At 43.0% G+C, this 22371-nt stretch overlaps 1 protein-coding gene across 1 annotated transcript in view; it reads left to right on the plus strand.

The window, feature by feature from the left end:
- The first annotated feature begins 269 nt into the window (after positions 1 to 269).
- LOC113238889 (spectrin alpha chain-like) overlaps positions 270 to 22371 on the plus strand; it is a 101267-nt gene continuing 79165 nt past the window's right edge. Inside the window, exons 1-29 of the mRNA XM_026475741.1 lie at positions 270 to 380; positions 450 to 582; positions 644 to 844; positions 1032 to 1120; positions 1309 to 1449; positions 1769 to 1902; positions 2003 to 2188; positions 2380 to 2521; positions 2883 to 2990; positions 3285 to 3425; positions 4791 to 4896; positions 5435 to 5610; positions 7801 to 7928; positions 8691 to 8803; positions 10938 to 11011; positions 11243 to 11369; positions 11875 to 12049; positions 12949 to 13050; positions 14673 to 14783; positions 14869 to 15043; positions 15116 to 15304; positions 15723 to 15850; positions 17316 to 17455; positions 18006 to 18154; positions 19094 to 19308; positions 19949 to 20110; positions 20565 to 20713; positions 20783 to 20969; positions 21980 to 22115. Coding sequence (XP_026331526.1) covers positions 492 to 582; positions 644 to 844; positions 1032 to 1120; positions 1309 to 1449; positions 1769 to 1902; positions 2003 to 2188; positions 2380 to 2521; positions 2883 to 2990; positions 3285 to 3425; positions 4791 to 4896; positions 5435 to 5610; positions 7801 to 7928; positions 8691 to 8803; positions 10938 to 11011; positions 11243 to 11369; positions 11875 to 12049; positions 12949 to 13050; positions 14673 to 14783; positions 14869 to 15043; positions 15116 to 15304; positions 15723 to 15850; positions 17316 to 17455; positions 18006 to 18154; positions 19094 to 19308; positions 19949 to 20110; positions 20565 to 20713; positions 20783 to 20969; positions 21980 to 22115 — 3975 coding nt within the window. The 5' untranslated portion in view covers positions 270 to 380; positions 450 to 491. The remainder of the gene's footprint in view (positions 381 to 449; positions 583 to 643; positions 845 to 1031; positions 1121 to 1308; positions 1450 to 1768; positions 1903 to 2002; positions 2189 to 2379; positions 2522 to 2882; positions 2991 to 3284; positions 3426 to 4790; positions 4897 to 5434; positions 5611 to 7800; positions 7929 to 8690; positions 8804 to 10937; positions 11012 to 11242; positions 11370 to 11874; positions 12050 to 12948; positions 13051 to 14672; positions 14784 to 14868; positions 15044 to 15115; positions 15305 to 15722; positions 15851 to 17315; positions 17456 to 18005; positions 18155 to 19093; positions 19309 to 19948; positions 20111 to 20564; positions 20714 to 20782; positions 20970 to 21979; positions 22116 to 22371) is intronic.

Here is a 22371-nt window from a genome sequence, read left to right on the forward strand (position 1 = left end):
TTTATGTGGCGGGAATTATAAAATAAAATTACATAGTTAAAAGCAAATTACACTAAAACGAGAATAATAGGTAGATAAAAAAATTATAATGGCTCCATCATTTTCGTTCAGTATTTTCAACTTTTGACAGACATCAACCGTCAAATGTGGAAAAATACAGGCAAAATATAGGAAATATATTTATTTTTCTGAAAAATATGACTTTAAAATGAAAATATTTCATGACCCAACTATTGATACCGACTGACCGGCGACGCGAATTCCAGGACGAGAAACTGGCCACGCTGAACGTCCACGGCGACAAGCTGCTGCAACAGAACCACGTGGAGAGCCAGCGCATCGCGGACGAGCTGGGCGAAATCAACGAGAGGCGCAAGAAGGTACGTCGGGGCCGGCCCCGAACCGCTTCGAGCGGCGGCGGCCTCACAACGGACGGCGCTTGTCCGCAGCTGCACGCGGCGGCGGCGGCGCGGCGCGAGCAGCTGCGGCGCATGCGCGCAAGGGCGCAGTTCGCGCGCGACGCGGCCGAGGCGCGCGGCTGGGTGGCCGACAAGCTGGCCAAGCTGCAGGCCGACAAGCAGGGTGAGCACCGGCCGAGGCCAGCGGCCCCGCGCCCGCCCCCTCTAACGCTGCGCTTCCGCAGGCGAGGTCACCGACCTGGAGGACAAGATCAAGAAGCTGCAGAAGCACCAGGCCTTCACGCTGGAGCTGGCCGCCAACAGCGGCCGCGTGCGCGAGATCGAGCAGCTCGGCGCGCAGCTGGTGCCCGACGAGCACGTGGAGCGGCAGCTCGAGCAGCTGCGGGACGACTGGCGGCAGCTGGAGGAGGCCACGGAGCGGCGAGGTACGAACGCAGCCCCCGCTGCGATTTCTGTGCAGATACCGAACTACGAACGCACACACTACTCTGATACGTATACGTAAAACGTGGGAAAAGGTCGAAGGTGTTCTCCGGCCCCTTTTCCGTTTTTACCGCCGTGATTAGTTAGACAAAAAGTAGACTTATTTAAAACGGTGTATTGCTTTGCTAGGCCGTGGTCTGGAAGAAGCTCAAGATATCCTTGAATTCAACCAGCATTTGGACAAGATCGAAGCTTGGATCAGAGACAAGGAGATGATGGTATGGACGCCTCGTATATTATTTATTATATTACTTCTCCCAAAGGAACCTCCTGGATGGTCTAACACAGTTTAAATAAGCTTAAATCTGAACTCTTGCCGCAACTTTCACCGAATCCCCATGTGGCTGATTTATGGCACATTGCAGAAATTCACCCACTACTAGGCGATTGATCAAGTTAATTGTAGGTGCAAGCGCACGAGCTCGGCCGCGACTACGAACACTGCAGCGCTCTGCTGCGCAAGCTGGACGACCTGGATTCCGACATGAAGGTCGACGACAAACATGTCAAAAGCATCTGCGCACTCGCCGACAAGCTGCTGCAACAGGTACATTGTCACAAGTTTTAAACATTCAAGATACGTGTGCTTGGAAGAGCCCTGAGGGAGGACTGCATACGTACAACACGGACATGCTTGGTAGGATAACGGTAATTTGGACACTGTACCGTCATAATTATCACCAGCCCACCTCAGTCACTAGCTTCAGTCGCCTTGCGCAAATTGTCGCGCCATGTGACGGAGAACGACCGTTATTGTGGTTACTAGCAACACAGCATAGACACTAGCGACACCTCTCGAATAATCCTAGTTCGTATTCCTATTAGAACGTCTATAGCTCATTACCAACTGTATTACCTCCCCGCAGGGTCCAACGCAGCAGGCGGCGACTGTTGCGCAGCGTCGGGACGCGTTCTTGGCCAAATGGAAGGCCCTTAGCGGCGCCTTGCAGAAGTACAGGGACAACCTTTCTGCTGCGCTCGAAGTGCATTCGTTTAACAGGTAATGTACCAACTCGTGCGCTTGTGTACGTTGGAAGACATGAAGCGCCTTCAAAAAGTACATAAATCTTGAATGGATTGCCCCGTTCATTCGTCTCCAGAGACGTGGAGGACACCTTCGAGCGCATCGCGAAGAAGGCGGCGCTGTTCAGCAGCACGGAGCGCGGCCGCGAGTTCAGCGCCGCGCAGGAGCTCAAGAGGAAGCACCTGGCCAGGGTCGCGGAGGCCAGCGCCGTCAAGGAGAAGATACAGCAGCTGGAGGGCGAAGGGCGGGTCTTGGCTCACAAGTGAGTTTCGATTTCTGAGGTGCTCGATCCATTTCTTAAAAGGTGGTAACCGCCGCCTGGGGGAGCTATCGTTAGTGAATAGCCGAAATTGCTGTCAGCCGTGCGACGTAAGATCTTAAGTCTTCCGCATTCGGAGAACACGCACGCTCGGATCCAATGTGTCTAATACGTGTCAATTTGTCTTTGTGCAGGCATCCCGAACGCGCAAAGGAGATCGAGTCCAGCCTACAGTCGCTCCGCGAAGAGTGGGCGAAGCTGCAGCAGCTCGCGGAGGCCAGAACCGCTCTCCTGGATGAAGCCATCAATGAGCATAAATTCGATGAAAACTTGAAGGTGCGGCAAGGCTTACGAAAACTTTAACCGCCGCACTGTTGCGGAATGTTTAGGAACTAATTTCATCTACTATAAGTTACAGCGCCATTGTGACAGACGCAAAGAATAGGGATTGCTACACACATTGAGTTTACTAGTTCTACGTAAAATGTTTGTGTGGCAAATTGTACAGCGCCTCTAGCGGTCACGATTTAACCACAATTTGTTTTCAGAATTAAACATTTATTGTAAGTTGCCACGATTCTTATCGACTATGAACACTGTAAAATGATAGTATGGTCTGTACGTTAGAAAGGTTTTTATTTTTTTCGTGCGTATTCAGGCGCGTAAGAACATTTTTGAAATCATTATAACTCCCCAGGAACTGGAGCTCTGGGTGTCAGAAACTGTGAAGCGTATGAGCAGCACCGAGCCGCCCGAGACCGTCAGCGACGCGCAGGCGCTGCTGGAAGTACACAATGATCGGAAGGTGCGTCTAAGAAAATCCTTGATATTTTTTATGCTGTCATTGTACATAAGAGTTCATGGTTCTATTTAGCTCGTGGTAGGTTTCTAGGTGCAGCACCAGCTCTGGTTAACACTTCCGGCCTATTTTTAATTTCTATCGCAAATATGTATAGATGAAGACGACATTTTTTCATTAAATAGACCAGACTGTTTTAGACTGTTTCTTGGTTTGTTTATCATAAAAAACTTGCTGGGTCGGGACAGGGACACCATTATTTAAAAAAATAAAAAATAAATATGTATTTTTAATTGCCAGGCGGAGATCGACGGCAGACAAAAAGCAATCGCTGCTCTTCAAACCGAGCAGGCCCTCGTTCCTGAGAAGAAGAAGAAAGTGGAACAGCTCTCCTCCACTCTCGACCAGGCTTGGCACGAGAGGAAGCAGTATCTTAGTCAGGTATATATATATTAGCAGAGCCACTATCGTGTTGTTTCAAATAACCAAACGAAACAAATAAAAACTTTGATAACAAATTGGAACTTAATAACCTGGAACTTTTCGATAATCTTAAATCGACTTCACGGTTTTGGAATTTAGGTCGTATATTATTGTTTGAGTGGCGACCATGTCAAAAAAGTTAAGAGTAGTGGCTAGCCATCGAGTTACTATTTAACCGCCTCCGTGGCCGAACGGTTACAATCCTGGACTGCCACGCAAGAGGTCCCGTGTTCGATTTATGTGCTGGGAGAAATATTTATATTGCCTCTCGTGGGTTTGGGTGTAATTTGTGGTTGTCCATGGCACCAGCGATACAGGGTTTCCCGTGTGCGGGGCATATATTAAGATTATCATTTCCTAAGTTTAAAAACTACATTAAAAATATTTTCATAGAAAAGTCATATTACAAAATTGTAGACTACGGGTTAGATACAGATGTATGGAAAGACGGCATGGCTCTAGATTCCACACAAATTTGATTCAAAGTGTATTCCATAGCATTTAAGTTTACTTGAAATGAGCAATCCCTGGAGTTTCTCGCTCATTCTTCTCAAGGAAATCAGCGTAGTGAACGAGCAGTAGCTTAAATGTGACGTTTTCAAGTGTACATTTATTTTACATACGGAATAAATGATTCTTTGTCTTTGATTTAATAGCGAATAACACGTCGATGGTGTATTTTGCTAATTTATCATCATTTATACGTCCCACTGCTAGACACGGGTCGCCTCATTTAACATAAAAAATATTTTAAATTCGGAGACTAAATCGCTGATTAAACTGGGCAAAAATTAAGATATACGTAGTAATTTCCGTGGTAGTTTTAGTAAGGCGATATCGAACGTCGAAAATTTAGAAGAATAACAAAATATATTACCATAACGACCTCTGCTACTTAAAGTATCGTATGTCGAAATTGCCAACTTTCCAGGGGAGCGTTTTAAAGTTCTGAATTCACAGAAATGAGCATAACACGTGACTTTAGCATTTCTCAGTTTTATTCGGCAAAGCTCGTTACTCATATAGAGCATTGTAAAATCCTAGATATCGGTTAGATGATCTATGATGTACTATTTGATGATCACCCTTTCAGTGAATTCAAAACTTTAAAACGCTGCCCTGTAAACTTGGCAATTTGGACTTACGATACTTTACATAGGAGGGGTCGATAATTGCAATATAATCTTAGTGAAGCCACTGGTTTCATGAAAATTAACAAAATTGGAATAGTGAGAGTTGGTGTGCTCAAGGGGATACTGCGAGAGACGTCGCTCAGTGGATGCTCGTAAACTAATGTAGTAATTATTATTTATTTGTCCTTAGGCTCACCAACTGCAACTACTAAAAGAGCAGGCCAGACAGGTCGAGGACTGGCTGGCGGGCAAAGAGGCTTTCCTCAACAACGACGATCTTGGCGACAACCTGGACGGTAAGTTCTGCTTCCCACAAGAAAGAAAGAGAGGAAAGCGACCACTAAGGGAGATGCCACACGAGCGTTGCGACGTCGCAACTGCGTTGTACTACATATAAATCAGAACGATGTGCCACACGGTGCGTTGAAACAACGCGTGTCGACGGTGGCACTCAGTCCGTTGAAATCAACGCTGTTGCATCAACGCAACTCCGACGCAATAGCCGCGTGGCATCTCCCTTAGGCTTGCTTTCACAGACCACATAAATGCTCTTGCTTTCAAGTTTTCAACAATAAAAAGCTGTAAGAAGCCCGTCACAAGATATAACTATTGATAACCAAATCTTAAAATGTGATTTACCATGGTGTTATGTTATTATAACATAGCGAGGGAACACAAAGAGATTGACAGCTGTCAATAATGTCATTCGGCCGTGAGATATTAAACGTGCATTTTGATATCAGTAACTCCAGTGATTTAATTATAGCTACTAATTGTGCAAATACTACACATGGACGTTGTTAATTCCTAACCTGACATGTTTGTGAACCGCAGCCGTGGAAACCCTGATCCGCAAGCACGCCGAGTTCAGCAAGTTGCTGGAATCGCAGCTGGGACGTGTTCAAGAGCTGGAGCAGATGGCCAAGGGCGTGCTGCAAGACCAGCACTACGATGTGCAAAGCACGAGGCGGCGCGTCAATGATATACTTAGCCGGAGGGATAAGTTGCAGGTACAGTGTTTTTTTAGGGTTGCCTATCAGAAGTCCGAAATGACTTTTCCCCGAAATAACGTTAGCTCGAATTTTTATAATCCCGAAAGTAAACCTAAGAAACCTAAGTAACCTAAGAAAGTATTTCGTCACCCAGTTAGGTACCTTTACAGCTATCAGGCCTAGAGATGTTGCTATTAACTGTAATTAAATGTTTATTGAATGTCAGAATGTTTCACCACCATGATACCTAACCTAATCTAAATTTTTCGTTACGTATCCAAAATACCCTGAAAACATAATGTTTCTTTATAAATCGACTTTCAGGACAATAAACTTACGAGCAAAAATAATTTCGGACAAATATAATCTCGGACTTCTGATCGGTTATCGTTTTTTGGGCTACTGTTTATTTTCGGCTACTGGTACAGTATTTTAGGTCACTTGAGATACCTAATTCATGTTAGCATCATACATTTGGAACGGAAATTTGTGTTAAAGATCTGTATAGCCTACTTTGAAAATGCAATTATTTTTTTGGATCTAATCTAATTTTTTTTCTAACAAGTTAGGGCGCGTTCCCGCTATGTCGTCACGTTTTATTATCGTTGGACGACTGTCGCGTCTGGCCTGGAGGTCTACTCTTGATCTCCGTCCGACATCCGTCCGAAACAATTAGACTAAAACTAAAAGACAAGTATCTAGAATGAGGCTTCATTTTAATTTTTATATGGATGGTCTTATCGAGGAGCTCAGCAATACCAAAATCGGTTGCCATGTTGACGGCGTTTGTGTTAATAATATCAGCTACGCAGACGATATGGTGCTGCTGAGCCCCTCGATAGGTGCTTTAAAGCGTCTTCTACAAGTTTGTGAACGTTATGCGGTGGCCCATGGGCTCAAATACAATGTTAGTAAGAGCGAGTTGATGGTTTTCAAGTCAGGTACTAAAACCTATCCTGTGCCGCCGATAACTCTCTTCGATGTTCCGTTGAAAACTGTCACTAAATTTAAGTATTTGGGTCACTGGGTCACTGATAACCTTAGTGATAATGTTGACATAGAGCGGGAGCGGAGGTCGTTGGCTGTCCGATGTAACATGTTGGCCCGCAGGTTCGCGAGGTGTACGAGAGACGTAAAAATATCACTTTTCAAAGCTTTTTGCGTCTCCTTTTACTCGTGCGGCCTGTGGGTGGACTACACTCAGAGGGCATACAACGATCTTCGCGTACAATACAACAACGCGTTCCGGGTGCTGTTGGGGTTGCCGCGATGGTGCAGCGCATCAGGTATGTTTGCCGAGGCGAGGACGGACGGTTTCGCAGCCGTAATGAGAAAAAAGGTGTGCCTCCCTGGAGGCCCGCATGCGCGCCAGCCCCAATCGCATCCTCAGTGTGTTTGCGAACCGCTGGGACAACCCAATGTTGGCTCGATGGACGTCATTGCACGTAAAAATGTAATAGTATGTAATAATGTGAATGTCTTATTTTATTGTACTAACACTTAGCTTTCGTAAGAGTTTTTCAATTTGTTACTAACACTTTTGTATGGACCACCTAAGTCTGAAATAAAATTATTTTATTTTTATTTTTTTATTTATTTTATTCGCATCACGCGTCTTTTCATTTGGTCAAGTATTGCTTATTTGGCAGTAATTGTTTCGGACGGATGTCGGACGGAGATCGAGTGTAGACCCCCTGTTCCCATATCACGGCTATCTGTCGTGGACGATTTTTTATCGTTGAACGACTGTCGTGACTAGCTGTTCCCACTAGATCGTGACGACAATAGGAGCTGCGACAATCTGTCGTCACGTTTTTATCGTGACATTTTTTTATCGTCTGACGACTGTCGTTCTAGCTGTTCCCACTGTGACGACAGTTTGTCGTTGTAACGATAAAAAATCGTGAACGATAGTTAATCGTGTCGTGCTAATGTGAACAACTTCATTTAAATATACAAGCCACGACACTGTAAACTGCACGACAATCTGACGTCACGACATAGTGGGAACGCGCCCATAATGTGGGCTTTTTACAGGTCCCATGGTCACCGCTGACTGAGATGGGTTTAGTCATCAATCAGATTTTTATTTTGCAAAAAAAAAACATATTCAACTTTATGTTGGGTCACTCGCAAGTTTAAACTGATTTTAACTTACCCATTAGTTTACGTAACTCCAATGTGATTACCCGAAATGTTTATATTCAGGAGTCCTGCAAGCAACGCGGGGAAATGCTTCAGCAATCCAAACAACTGCATCAATTCTTACGGGACCTGAACCACGAGAGAGAGTGGATCGCGCTCAAGATGCAGGTTGCGACTGATCAGAACTATCGGTAAACAACGACGTCGGCAGCTTGTTACGGGCCACTTTTATGATTTTGAGGGTCTCTTGCATCGTGTTAAGGGGCGATTTTTAAAATAACGGTTACAGAATCTGTAATAATGAAGACATGACAGTTAATCGATTAACAAGAAGTTGAAGTAGTTTCGGAAACAAACTTTTCTATATTATGTCCGGCTCTGAGTGTTCTAGGTAATGTTTCTGGTGTCATAACTGTTTCTTATAGTACAGACAACAAATATAAATAAATACAAAAATAATAAATTGACTGTGTGTGTCAGAGGTTGACGACCTCAGTGGCCTACCGGTTGCACTATGGGCGCTGAATGAAGACGCCTTGGATTCAATTCCCGGCAGGAATCAATTTGTAAATTCGACTTTTTCTTTTCTGGTTTATGAGCACCACCACAGGGTATGCTCTAGTTTGAGACCAGGTAATTGGCGTGGTTGTGTAGCACGTAGAAGTTCTACACCAGAACTGGTTGCAAAAAGCTCCCGCAGTCGATCCCAGGAACTTCGTGTTATGCTCAAAAAACTTAACATTGAAGTACATCTAAATCGATGTACAGTCGACGCCTTAACATACCTGACCTCGTATCAGCCAAGTCAATGCAAGATGCTTTAAAGCGTCCACGACGGTCATAGGGTTAATATTTTTCTGATGAACGCGCAAGATGGCTCTCGGAACCAAAAGGTCGGCAAGGGGTCACGAATCTTAGAGTATCGACTGTACCAATTCTTATATTGTTTACAGAGAGCTATCAAACTTACAAAGCAAAATTCAGAAGCACGCCGCGTTCGAATCCGAGCTGGCAGCCAATAAGGGACGCATCGATGACGTCGCTAATCACGGCGAAGAGCTTATAGGTAAGAATTAGATAATAGTCGGTTCGAGCCGCCATCTCAATAAAACTGATTTATTGAATCATTTACCAATCATCTCGACCCTACCTACGCAAAGTATCGTATGTCGAAATTGTCAAGTTTACAGGTGCGCTTTTTAAAGTTTTGAATGCATTGAAATGTGCATAACACGTGACTTTAGCATTTCTCAGTTTTATTTGGCAAAGCTAGTTACTCACATTGAGTATTATGAAATCCTAGATGTCGATTAGATGAACAACCACAATTTATTTTATAATTTTATATTAACGCGGATGTGCGTCAACAAGCGGGTGAACTAAAGTTAATTAAGAGGGAGCATGCAAAAAAAGTTTTGACGTTGGCTCCGCCCACATTTGTGAGACAGATATATGCCTGAAGTTCGCGTGACATGCGACAGGAGGTGTTGAATTTTGCACATTAAAAGTACCAAATTCGTTTTAGCGGAATAACTCTAAAACTAAAGGGATTAAAAAAAAATCCGTAGTGACAGTTCTCGATCCTGCATAAATATAATTAATTATCTAATTTTTGTCCTAATAACCTGTAGCATTTCTAGGATGATTCGAACAAATGTGAAAATTAGAGGTCATTTCGTGATTTTTATCTATCGAGGAAACTTTATTGTTTTATGTTTCTGATTAATGTCTATGCTTGAATATATCGTGTAGTTACTCGTACAATATTTTATTTTTAACTTTAAAGTGGATATACCCCTATAAAATCAAATCGAAGATTAGGAATTTTTCCTCTGCTCCCTCTTAAGTGTAGTGAAGTGGACGGGTCGAGTGACAGTATAAAATTATAAAATAAATTGTTGTTGTTCATCTAACCGATATCTAGGCTTTGATAATACTCTATGTGAGTAACGAGCTTTGTCGAATAAAACTCAGAAATGCTAAAGTCATGTACTATGCTCATTTCAATGAATTCAAAACTTTAAAACGCTCCCCTGTAAACTTGGCAATTTCGACATACGATACTTTACGTGGGAGGGGTCGATCTATCACTTACATAACTTTTAACTAAGATGCACTTATTAAAATTCCTAATAACAAAGTACCTTTTCTAGTTCTTTACCAACCTCATTCAAACATTTGATGGAAAACGAATACATAAATTTCTCTTTTACATAATGGCATTGCCTTGCCGTCCCTGCTTTTTAATTCCCGCCACTTATTCTTAAGCTGGGACTTTTTAAAAGCAATGTCATTGGCTAGTCGAACCGGCAATGAAACTGTTCGGACCAATCACAATCGATTCCGACGCGCCATCTTCATAATGACGTTTTGGAAACCTAATAGGTATATTGATAAGTACAGAACTTTTAAATACATATTTACAATAAGCTTATAAACCCTTTACAATGTTGTACTAAATAATTAATAAAAATAATTTTGGAATTAAATAATCATCAATAAAGGGTTCGAAACGTCGGTTTGTTTGAAAAAACTAATATACGCGATTTAAATCCGGAAAAATATTTTCATTTCCTTTGTGGCACAATCGCGAAAACCTAAGAACTCGAAAATAATTTTGCTATTTAACACAACACGTCATATATTTCTTCTACATGAGGCACGTATTAGAACCTGTACGTCTGCGTTCCAATTTCATTTGAGGGAGGCCTATGTTCAGCAGTGGACTTGTTTCGGCTGAAATGATATGATGACCTCCATATCCACGATCCCCCTCTATTACCAACATTATAATTTAAAATTTTCCTGCAATAAAGATCATAGTTTGTGCGCCTGACGTTTCTTAAACAGCAAACGAACATAAGGCAACTTTAGCTTAATTTTGTTCCCGCAACTAGCTTGTTATACTCGTTACACGGTGTTTTCTTTATTTATTTACACTTCCTGAAATTCCCAAAAAAATAATAATAACGCACACAGTTGGGGCTATGAGCACAAGGAAAACCCTGTATCGCTGGTGCCATGGACACATATATAAACAACCACAAATCACACCCGAACTCGCGAGATAAATAAATGTAATCCTTACATATATTTCTCCCAGCCCGGGTATCGACCCTGGGACCTCTGAGTGGCAGTGAATATGAATGGTAATCTGGTAATGCAACGCCTGAATCTATTCTTTTATGGTTCTGTTTCAGAGAAAAATCACTATGCATCAAGGGAAATTGCGACTCACGTCGAGGAATTAGAAAATCAGTGGAGAGAACTACAGGTCAGTTTTCTCTTTGGGGACAGTAAGGTCGAGGATGAAATTACCTTACCTAGGACATGCGGGTCTATCTAGCTAGTACAAATGTCCCGGTTATATATACACTCGTAACCATAGCTGGAGGTAGGAAATATCCTTCAACAAGGGAAAGGAATACCTTTCCCTTGTTGAGAGCTTGATGAAGAACAATGCGAAACTCTTCGTTCCTAGCATTTTTATGAATAATTTGTACAGGCGGCAGCGAAGCTCCGTCGCGAGCGTCTACAAGAAGCGTACCAAGCGAGGGTATACTTGCGTGGTCTGGACGATTTCACTGCGTGGCTGGATGAGGTGGAGACGCAACTCCTCAGCGAAGATCATGGTGAGTTGGGGGCTTGGAAACTTCATGTCTTTTTTTATCTAAATTTAAGGAGCTTTACCGTGTAGGTGGATGGTAATGTCACTCTGTAATACTATTTAATTTATATTGGGTGTCCAAAAATTCACGCAAGAAGTAATTTTGATTGAAAACACAGGTTTATAATTAAAAATTGTAACTTTTTTATTGATCCATTAAGTACATGATATAGGGTTATGTGTGATAAATCATGTTGGGTAAATGGCCTCCACGGCTTTTCTGGCACAGTCGCACTCATTTTATGAAAATTTCGGTGACCATTTTGCATAATTGTGGTTGACTCTCGTTGATACATCGCTCATGTGTATGTGTATGTATTTGCTTAGTTGTGATTTTAGTGTAAGCAGTTGTTGAAGTAATAAAAAAAAGTGTAGCCATCGCGACAACCTAAGTACCCGGTAACATTACATATTTTACACTTTGATTATTTATTATTATTACATTGATTGAAATGTTTTTTTTTTGTCAGGCAAAGACTTAACTTCAGTATCGGCTCTTCTCAAACGACACTCTAGACTAGAGCAGCAAGTATCCAGCAAGGCTGACACTGCAACACAGCTTGCCGACACGGCGACACAGCTGGCTGAGGATGGCCACTTCATGGCCGAAGAGATTCTAGAAAAGGCCAACCATGCTGTTAAGAGGTGAGCGAGGTCATTGCAATAATGTACTACATGCTTAAATTTCACATAATGACATACTGTTCGGTAATTTTCCGAAAAATTTCAAATGGGGATATTTTTCCGGAAAAATTACAGAAAAATTTGAAAATATAATTTGGAAGGCTGATATTATGTTCTACGTTTAGAATAATCTTTTGAAGTTTTGTTTAGTGTGAATTATAAAATAAACTTGTCTAACTCAAAGTCACATACAGGAAAACGAGATTCAAAATGATTTCACAACAGCGAAAATAAACCTCCGAAACGTGTGGTACCATCACCACCACTTGTTGTTGGTTCTATCGTTTTTGTTCAGTAACTTCAACTTTTGACAGGTGTCAACGTCAAATGTGGAAAATTAAACGAATAATATCGGAAAATATCCGAAAGTAAAATAAGAATTTTTCGATGACCCTACACATAATTTGTTTCATGTATTTCATATTATTTTTATGGCTTTTACGCATTGACTTACAAATAAATGGACGACGGGTCTAATACAAAAACCACGAAAAAAATGTCCCAAGTCAACCTATTCCAAATTTAAATTGTAATGTCATCGCAGTATCGCGCTGTCAGTAGAACAAATGAAGACTAAAGCGGAGTTTGGCGTATACAGAGCTGTATACGATTTTAGCGCCTTACAAGCGGACACTTTTTAGCGCGGACCCGACGTCCATATAATTGTAAGTCAATGCTTTTACGTGATAAAAGTACTATTGACATGTGGTTTCATTATACCATTTGCACGATGTATTGTTCTGTTCCACGATTTATAAATAAATTGGTTATTAGTCCAGCATTTTCAAGTTCCGTCACTCCATCACGCATAGCAAGGAACATCGAGAGTGATTTTTTCTAAATATCCTCATTGTCTGCAGATACCGCCAGTTGCAAGAGCCGATGCAAATACGTCGCGACAATTTGGAAGACGCGGCTCTGCTACACCGCTGGGAGAGGGACGCCGATGAGGAGATCAGATGGTGCGTACTGTCTCCTTCATCGTCATCTTCAAGTCATTTATGGGTTTTTAGGCTATAGTCTGCGGGTTGGGGACTTCACAACGTTTTTCGAGGGTGGTGAATCTTTTTTGACGTGCAGATTTCATTTTCATTCATTGAAAAGCTCATGGTAAAGTTCAAATTAAATTTTGCACATAAATTCCGAAAATATCAGAGGCGCGAACCCGGATTTGAATCCACGGCCTCTGCCATTAGATATTACGGCTGTGTCCTTAATATATTTTTTAAATTCAATTATTGTTTATTACATCAAGTGACAGGACGAACAAGTCGTGCGCCTGATGGTAAGCTACACCCCTGTCCATAACAGTTGCAGTGCCACTAAGATCTTTAAATTGCGAAGATCTAATTGGCACTACCACTGCGTCCGTCAACCTGAGACATAAGTTGGCAAGTCCCATTCTGTTATAATTATTAATACAAAGATCGAACACTCAGAAAAAATTCCTTCGATCCGGTCGGATTCGAACCGACGTCTTCTTGCATACCGTGCCAGACGCTATACCAACTAAGCCACGGAACGAACCAACGGACCTCACGAATTCTTCTATGTGCTTGCGTCGTGTCTTTGTACTTGGTCTTTCAACGACTTTTTAGTCGTAGCGCCATCTATGAGAAATCTATTACAGATTTAGGTACTTTAGGATTTAGGTACCCGCTTTCCAACAAAAAGAATCATCAAAATTGGTTTACAAATGCCGGAGTAATCGCGTAATATACATGTAAAGGAAAATGCAGTTGAATTTAGAACCTCCTCCCTTTTTGAAGTCTGTTAAAAATGGAGGGTTAAGCAAGTTAACTTTACCTAAGTTCAAGCAAGAAATTAAATTAAACTTTGAGTTTATTTCGTAATTTGTTGCCTAAATTTAGACATAGTTCGTGGATAAGTGTGGTGGTTCCCTAAAACAGCACAAAAATAAATTAGAAATTATAATAATTAACAACTGCCTCCGTGGCCGAACGGTTACCATGCCGGACTGCCACGCAGACGACCTAGGTTCGATTCCCGGACCGGCAGAAATATTTGTATGGCTTACATTTGTTTCTCTCGTGAGTTTGGGTGTAATTTGTGTTGTCTATGTGTATGTCCATGGCACCCGCGTCACAGGGTTTCCCTAGTTCGGGGCTATGTTGAGTGTGTGCGTTATTATTATTATTATTATTATTAACCGAGACATAATATTCTGTGTGTTAATAAATTAACCTATTTACTATATTATAAAAATGACAAAAAATACTACTTATTGTTCATATTTAGAAGTAATATTTTTCGTCGCGACACAAACAGACTTTGAAAAACGTGTAAAGTCGCCTACCCGCGTTTCGAGAATGCACAGTAGAGAATTTCATTAGTTTTTATTTTGACTTAAGTTTTTGTGTGCGTGTTTTACGAATATGTAATTATTTATTTGCAACAGCGAGTGTGTATGCGCATACACCTTACACAGCGTATTGAGAGCTTGCTTTTCTGTTACACACTAATTAATGCAAAGGTCGAACACTTAGAAAAAAATTACTGATTTTTCTACGTGTTTGTTGCAGATCTTTGTTTTTGGTTTTTAACGAGTTATTTGCCCGCGCAGGATGCGTGAACGCGAAGGAGCCGTGCGAGTGGAAGACGCCGGCAACACTCTGCCCGAGGCGCAAGCGCTCCTGAAGAAACATCTCGCTCTGGAGGCCGAGCTCCTGTCCAGGTGCGCCGCTGTGCCGTAATTCGCAAGGCATCTTGAAAGATGCCGGTTGCGGGTCTGCCACGCGTGACCGACGAACCGTCCGCAGGGAGCCGGCGGTGAAGGCGCTGGTGGGCCGCGCGGCGCAGCTGGCGCGCCGCGGCCACTTCGCGGCGGGCCCGCTGGAGGCGCGCGCGCGCGACCTGGGCGCCGGCCTGCGCGCGCTGCTGGACGCCGCGCGCCTGCGCCAGCGGCGATTGCGCGAACGCGGCGAGCTGCTGCAGGTGCGCCGAAGCCGAAGCCCGCCCGAGCCGCGCCCCGCCTTACCCCGCCTTACCCCCCCTGCCCCTCCCCAGCTGCTGGCGGAGATGGCCGAGGCCGAGGCGTGGGTCTCCGAGCGGCGGGTGCTGCTGGTCTCCTCGGACGTCGGCCGCGACGAGGCCAGCGCGCTCTCCCTGGCCAAGAGGCTGGACGCGCTGCAGAGGGAGCTGCAGGGCTTCGACGCCGACCTGGGCAAGCTGGAGAAGTCTGCTGCGGCTTTGATGGTAAGGCCGACTGTTGGCCCTGCACGATTCGATCGCCGAGCGGATTTTTATTTCGAGGTAGCAAAATCACGTCGAGTGAGCGGCTAGTTATCTTCTCCGTCCCGCTCGGTGGCCTGCTGACGTTTGTTAAACCGTTTTAATCATTTGTAGACATGAATTGAAAAACTCAAAGAGTGTAACAACTTATCAACGACAATTTACAATCTACCTATGTGAGAATCAAGACAACAAACCTATTTTATACAATAGACTTCTCTGAGCAACTTTGCTCATGATGAAGTTTCCCAAAAATCCGCTAGATGGCATCCACCCACTTTATCTAAATTCTTCATTGCTGTGCTACAATTTTCTCCCAAACAATGACAACAGTATAAATATTGTCAAAAAGCTCCACTGTTGATATGTATATTCATTTTAGGAACGCCCTACGATAGACAACGAACACGTCAAAGGCAAAATGCACGACCTAAAGAACCTCTATGAAGAAATGAAACTGTTGTCAGCGCAGCGACAGCAGCGTTTGCAGCAGAGCCTGAAGTATTTCAAGTGAGTTAACGATTGTTTAATTAAAATTGTATGTAAAATTACAACAATTAGACATATTTAATGTGATGGTTTTTCCTGGCATATTCAGTGTATTACTTTGTATTTTATTATTGCCTCCAAAGTTACTTTTTTCACTTTATAATATAACACAGTATAAAAAAAATAATTATTTTATAAAGTTTTAGTGTGCGTGGCTGTTGACACAGGCGTCATTGCCTCGGTCTTAAACGACGATTTTATTTTATGCACTAGAGCATAAAATTGTCATCTTTCGGGAATTTTAGAGGTTTTAATCAAAATTTCTGTCTGCCTATAAAACGCAACTCTAAGAGCGGTTACACACGGCGATTTTTAGCGGTGATGCAGTAGCGATGCAGTCGCTAATCGTCTACCTTAACACACGCGCGCGATTTTAAGCGCGCGACTTCGTCGATGCAATTACCCATATACCAGGCGTAATTTTAGGGTTAACAAAATACTTGACATACCTGTAGTCTCAACCAATTGCAGAAAGAACTCGTTTCTGCTGCGAGCTTGCAACAATATCAATAACCTGGTCAATAGTGTAGATATTGATGTCTTTTACACTACAGTTGCCACAGCGAGACGGTTACTCAGCGACTTTTTGTTTAAGTTTTAAGAATTTAATTTAATTCTAAATTAAATTTAAATTTAATTCCAAATTTCCAAAGAAAGTATTTCTTTTCTCTTCTTGAATTTGTATTGTAAAATTCTCATAATATCTTCGATAGCTGTTTTTTCTCTCCAGAGTGCTTGCATGTTTATGTTATATTATATCTAAAAGTGTAAACTAAGTTAAAAATAAATAAAATAAAAAATAAATTCCAAGTGTAGCGATGCAATCGCGCGTTTCACGAGCACGCGTTTGGATCGCTGCTAAAAGTCGCGTGTGTAACCACTCTAGGCGTCGTTTGACAACATCTTCGTCGTCAAAGACGTGTTCGTTCAAAGAATTTTGTAAAGACTGAAATGAAAATGTGAAGGCTATCATCGATCGAATACGCTGGATGAGGTAACACTTCCCAAACTAACTTGATTCGTTTTTTACTTTTTAAACTCGTGTTGACATTGATAATGTAAAGGTACAATTCACCAGGTCTGGGCGTTTCTTGTGAATTGTAATTTTAAAACTTTCCAACCTATTCTGAAATGTGCGCTGAAATATTAATTTTAAAATGACCATAAACTATATAACATTTTAAAAGTTCTTTTAAACGGACTTTTTGCTGTTTTATTAAAATCACGGTACGTGGATTGAGAGCTGCAGTCATTAAAAAATAGATTACCTGATTGAAAGTAGTATATTATAAAGTTTAAAACATCGTCATGTATTACATTTTCCATTTGTCCACATATTTTTTGTCATACTACACGAAATCGGTCCCGCTATAAAGGGATATAGTTCTAATACTCACAAAAAAAAACAATCTCTTTCTTTCCCAAGGTTCGTGCAAGAATGCGAAGAAGTCCAGGAATGGATCGGCGAGCAGATGTCTGCGGCTGCCAGCGAGGAGTACGGCTTGGACGTGGAACATGTCGAGACATTGCAGCAGGCCTTTGAGAATTTCTTAGCTCAGTTGCACGGTGAGTTAAAAAAAAACACGCAATAACATCTTTATTTTTGAAATCGTCACCTTGAGTAAATTCTACTACTCATTCGTAAGGTAGATTCCCCTGAGAAGAATGGGGAAGAAATTCTAGGGGTTGCCCTTTGTAAATATACATGTGATTACATTTATAATTTCCTATATTTAATTTGTTTCAAATATCTTAGATAGAAACACCTTGCGAGTGTGACACGTTAAACGAAGTTGTTGTTACTCCTATACGCCGCTAGATGTCGCTTCATGTCTAAAAACGAGTTAAATGAACGCAGCAATCGGTATCGAACGAATAAGATAAATGAATCCTATAAAAAAAATCGAAGCCAGCAACATGCCAATATTATGATTTAGATTCAGTGGAAACTAAAATTAAGTGCGCGGAATTCAGCTCATGCCGAATCAACAGCCGAACGTCCACCAGTTTTTTTTCTCTATTGTCGCTCGGGAACCTTTTTCACCCCGTATTTGAGGTTCCAACCAAAGGATCACTTGTATATTGTACTCTAATGAAATGGACTTGATTCTTCCAGCCAACGAAGGTCGAATCGAAGCAGTGTGCGAGGCTGGCAACACGTTGCTCGAGGAAAACACCCCAGAGGCGAAACGCGTCCAGCAGAGGATCGAAGACATCAGAGGACTGTGGGATGACCTGAAGGAGCTGGCATTGGCTAGAAACGACGTGAGTCATAGAGTTAACCCAGTAAATGTGTATTATCTCTAGCCTTGAATAGCCCCAAGTTATAGCGTTTAGGAAACAGATTTTTTTGATACCAACTTGACGGGACTATAAGCGACGCGCCTGTCCATAACAGTTCCAGTGCCGTGAGAGCTTTAAATCGCAAAGATTTAGATTGAGGGGCACTGCCACTGCGCCCGTCACCGTCAGACATAAATTGACAAGTCCTATGTGCCTGTAATTTCACCAGTACCTTTACCCTTCGAAACTGGAACACAATAATGTGAGCTTTTCTGCTTGGTAGCAGAAATAGGTAAGATGGCGGTATTTACCTGTACGAACTCTTTCATAACGAACTCTACTGCTACACAGATGCCGACTGTGATAGATTCAAAGCGTCCAGCAGCAGCAGGAGTGACATACAAGTTATTTTCGTTACTAGGGCAACACGTCACACTCCCCAGGGAGGAAATCCCGGATGCTACCGATTATTAATCTAGAACATGTTAAATAAGTGTTGTAGCAATCTCCTAATTTGTCTCGGTCGTTCGTCGTTTACGTCGATTGAGTTGTGTCCCTAGCAGTCTAGACTCCGTCCCGCAATTTTAAAGGGAACAATTGCTGTACTCGCCTGACTTGCGTTCCTGCTGTTGCTGGAGCCATATTCTCAAAGCACGAAAGTCGTAGTTACAGTAGTTCGAGAATAGTCCCGTAGGTCATCGATAGTGGGAAAACGGCCGTAACTACGGACTCCGTGCTTCTAGAGTAGGAACCCTGGACGCTTTGGACTATTATGTTGCCATTTCGTATAGATGTTGGCCAAAGTAGATAGTTCATTTAGGGTGTAAGATACCGATAGCATTGTGGTATATGACAATTGGAAATATCTTGGGACGTATCAGAATTTATTGATCATATAAAAAAAAATATTTTAATTACCAGGCTCTAGCCGGCGCCCGTCAAGTCCACGAGTTCGATCGCTCAGTGGACGAGACAGCAGCCTGGGTGGCTGAGAAGGAATCTGCCCTTGCGACGGAGACTTCGCCCCCGCGGTCGCTGCACGAGTTGCATGCCAGCAGACGGAGGCTGGATGCATTGCAGGCAGACGTGGAAGCCATTCGAGCACAGCATGCCAAATTGCAGCAAGAAGCTGAGAAGTAAGCCACCAACTTAGAATACCAATCCATCCCTATCCTGTTACACACAAAACCATTTAGCATCAGCACATAATAACAGACCAAAAACGTACTTTATCTGTAATGGACGACCAACATACTGGGCCAATCGAAGCAAGTGTTTGATGACGCCTATGAATCGCATTATTAAATCACGCGCTCTGATCGGCCGAGACAATAAAGCCATCAGATTCTTGGTTCTTCGAGGCGGATAGTAGACGAAACCGCACGACCCTCACACAAACACCCATATCCGAAGAAATCGTCCAATCTAATTAGATTGAGGAACACAAGCACCCATACACAGACTAATGACGCGCCGAGACGCTGTATTGGGTCGTTGTTAATACATATTTCATAGTTTGCATTAGGTTTGGATATAAAACAGTCCCGGATATTTTTCTCTGGGACCACATAAAAATTCCGAAACCCCTGAGAACCAAACTGCTCTGATAGCCCAAGGTTTATAATCTCAAGAAGTGGGCAGGTTACGCAGTAAAAGGGGGGCTCGAAGGGAGACTTGGTAGTACGAAACGCTCAAGGTCGTATAAGACAAAAGGTAGAAGAAAAGAGGTTGAAAGAGAAATGAACAATTCAACTGACCAACCCTTTTTGTCCACAGACTCGGCACAGCGTTCCCCGACGCAAAAGAGCACGTTTCGTCGAAACTAGAAGACGTCACCGAGGCGCTAGAAGATCTGTCCGCGCGAGCCGAGCAGTGCGTCGCGCAGCTCGAGCTGGCAGGACAGCTGCAGCACCTTTTCGGCACTTATCAGGAGTTACTGTGAGTTTTCGCTTGTATCCTTTGATTGTTTTTTTTTGTTGCTTGTAAGTTGTCTAGCATGTGTTTATCCATTTTTGCCATGAATGAAAAATTGATCTAGGTGTGCTATCTTGACTCGCTTGAGGTAATGCTTTTTAATACTTCTTTTATAAAGTGCGTGTCCAAAAACCATTGTCGATGTATTTCAGAGGTTTTCTCTCCGTGAACTAGCCACCGGAAAGATCTGGCAACAAGCTTATAGAAAAATTCGTAAGGTCCGCTGGTTGGATCCTTGGCTTAGTTGGCATAGCGTCTGGCACGGATTGCTAGAAGACGTCGGTTCGAATCCGGCCGGATCGAAGGAGTTTTTTCTAAGTGAAGTAATTTCACTGACATCCGATAAACTGAACAATAGCCAGTGGAAGATGAATTTGTGTGAATGTGGAGTATCAAGGGCCGCTTTGACGCTCCGCAGGGCCTGGACCAACGAGACGCTGGCGCGCGTGACGGCGCCCGAGCTGGCCGCGGACGTGTCGGGCGCCGAGCGGCTGCTGGCGCGCCACCGCGACGTCGGCGTCGAGATCCACGCCAAGGACGACGCCTTCAAGGCGCTCTACGCCGACGGTGCGTGCCGGCCTCTCTCGGCCCGACGGGCCTCGGGCGAGCGAGGTTCTATTCCGCTGTCGCTTGCAGGCGAGAAGCTGGTCAAGGAGGGCCACTTCATGGCGGGCGAGATCGAGGAGCGGATGTCGACGCTGCGCGCGAGGAGGCAGCAGCTCGACGCGGCCTACAACAACAGGGCCAGTATATACGAGCGGCACCTGGACGCTCTCATCTTCAAGAGAGACGCCGACGCCTTGGACAACTGGATCGCCACAAGGTGGGGACTCCGTCGCCGATTACTTTTTAAATCCTCTGCAATCCCCCCATCCTCATCATCGACGTCCCACCGCTGAGCACGGGTCTTCTCTAAAGAAAATTTAAGTTCTAATTCACCACGCTGGTCAATGCCGATCAGGATATGACAAATTTTCCAAGGGTTGTGAACCTTCTTTGACGTGCGGGATTCATTACGTTTTCTCTGATCATCGACCACTCTCAGCCGCCCTTCCACTGGGCTGCCACCGCTCAAAGATTCCACTCATGCCCGCAAAATATGACGTATTTGTATAGAGGTAATATACCAACTTGTTTTCGCCTGAAAGCATTGGATCCTGCCGTGGCTTTAGGCTTTGTTTGACTTTTGGCATCAATATTTATTAATGTACCAAACAACCACACCAATTACCTGTTTACAAACTAGGGAACTCTGAAATTTCTATTAATGCATTTAAAATTTCACCATAGGCACATTACGTCTCCCTCTCAATTTAGAATAGAATAGACATTTATTGCAACGCCACAACACATAGATACAAACAAAAAAATTATAACACAAAATAACACAAGGAAAAGAAATAAACAAAATAAAAAATACAATAAAAACAAAAGAACATTAAATAAGACAAATCTGCCATTCTATTCTATTTAATATTTCTTATATTAAATTCTTCATTCAGCATAAGCCACAGCCATAATTAACTGTGGCGCTGGTTTTCAATGAGCCCTAAGCCGAGATGAGTGCCCTTCAGTCTCAAAGGTCGTCTGGAAGAGAACGCTTTCAGACACTTTCAGTGATAAGGCCGCCGTTGCCCACATTAATTCTAAGTTGTTTAAGTACCGTATTTGTTTTTTGGGTGTGAGCAATAACGTGTATTTTTATCTATCTCTCTATACCCGGAACACCCATTCCAGAATCATTCTAGAAAGTTCACTCCCCAAATTTAATTTAAAAAAGCCACCGGAACCTATACATCTAATTCATAACAAATTAACTTGTGTATCATTCAGAATGCCACTCGTTCGCGATGGCAAATACGGCGAGAGTGTGGCGCAAGTTGAGGAACTGATCAACCGACACAAAGATCTGGAGGAGACCATTGAGTCGCAGAAAGATAAGTTCAGCGGTCTCAAGAGGATAACACTGGTGAGTTACGTTTCGCATTTCAGTTTCGGGTATTAATATCTTTATAGACACAGAGACACAAACGGATAAAACTTATTTTTTATTTTTATAACATCAAGTGACGGGACCAACAACTCGTGCGCCTGATGGTAAGCTACACGCCTGTCCATAACAGTTACAGTGCCACTCAGAGCTTTAAATTGCAAAGATCTGAGGGGCACTACCACTGCGCCCGTCACCCTGAGACATAAGTTGACAAGTCCCATGTGCCTGTAAT

The sequence above is a fragment of the Hyposmocoma kahamanoa genome, unplaced genomic scaffold, assembly GCF_003589595.1.
Source record: "Hyposmocoma kahamanoa isolate Upper Pololo Valley unplaced genomic scaffold, ASM358959v1 98737, whole genome shotgun sequence".
In the NCBI taxonomy this organism is placed as follows: domain Eukaryota; kingdom Metazoa; phylum Arthropoda; class Insecta; order Lepidoptera; family Cosmopterigidae; genus Hyposmocoma; species Hyposmocoma kahamanoa.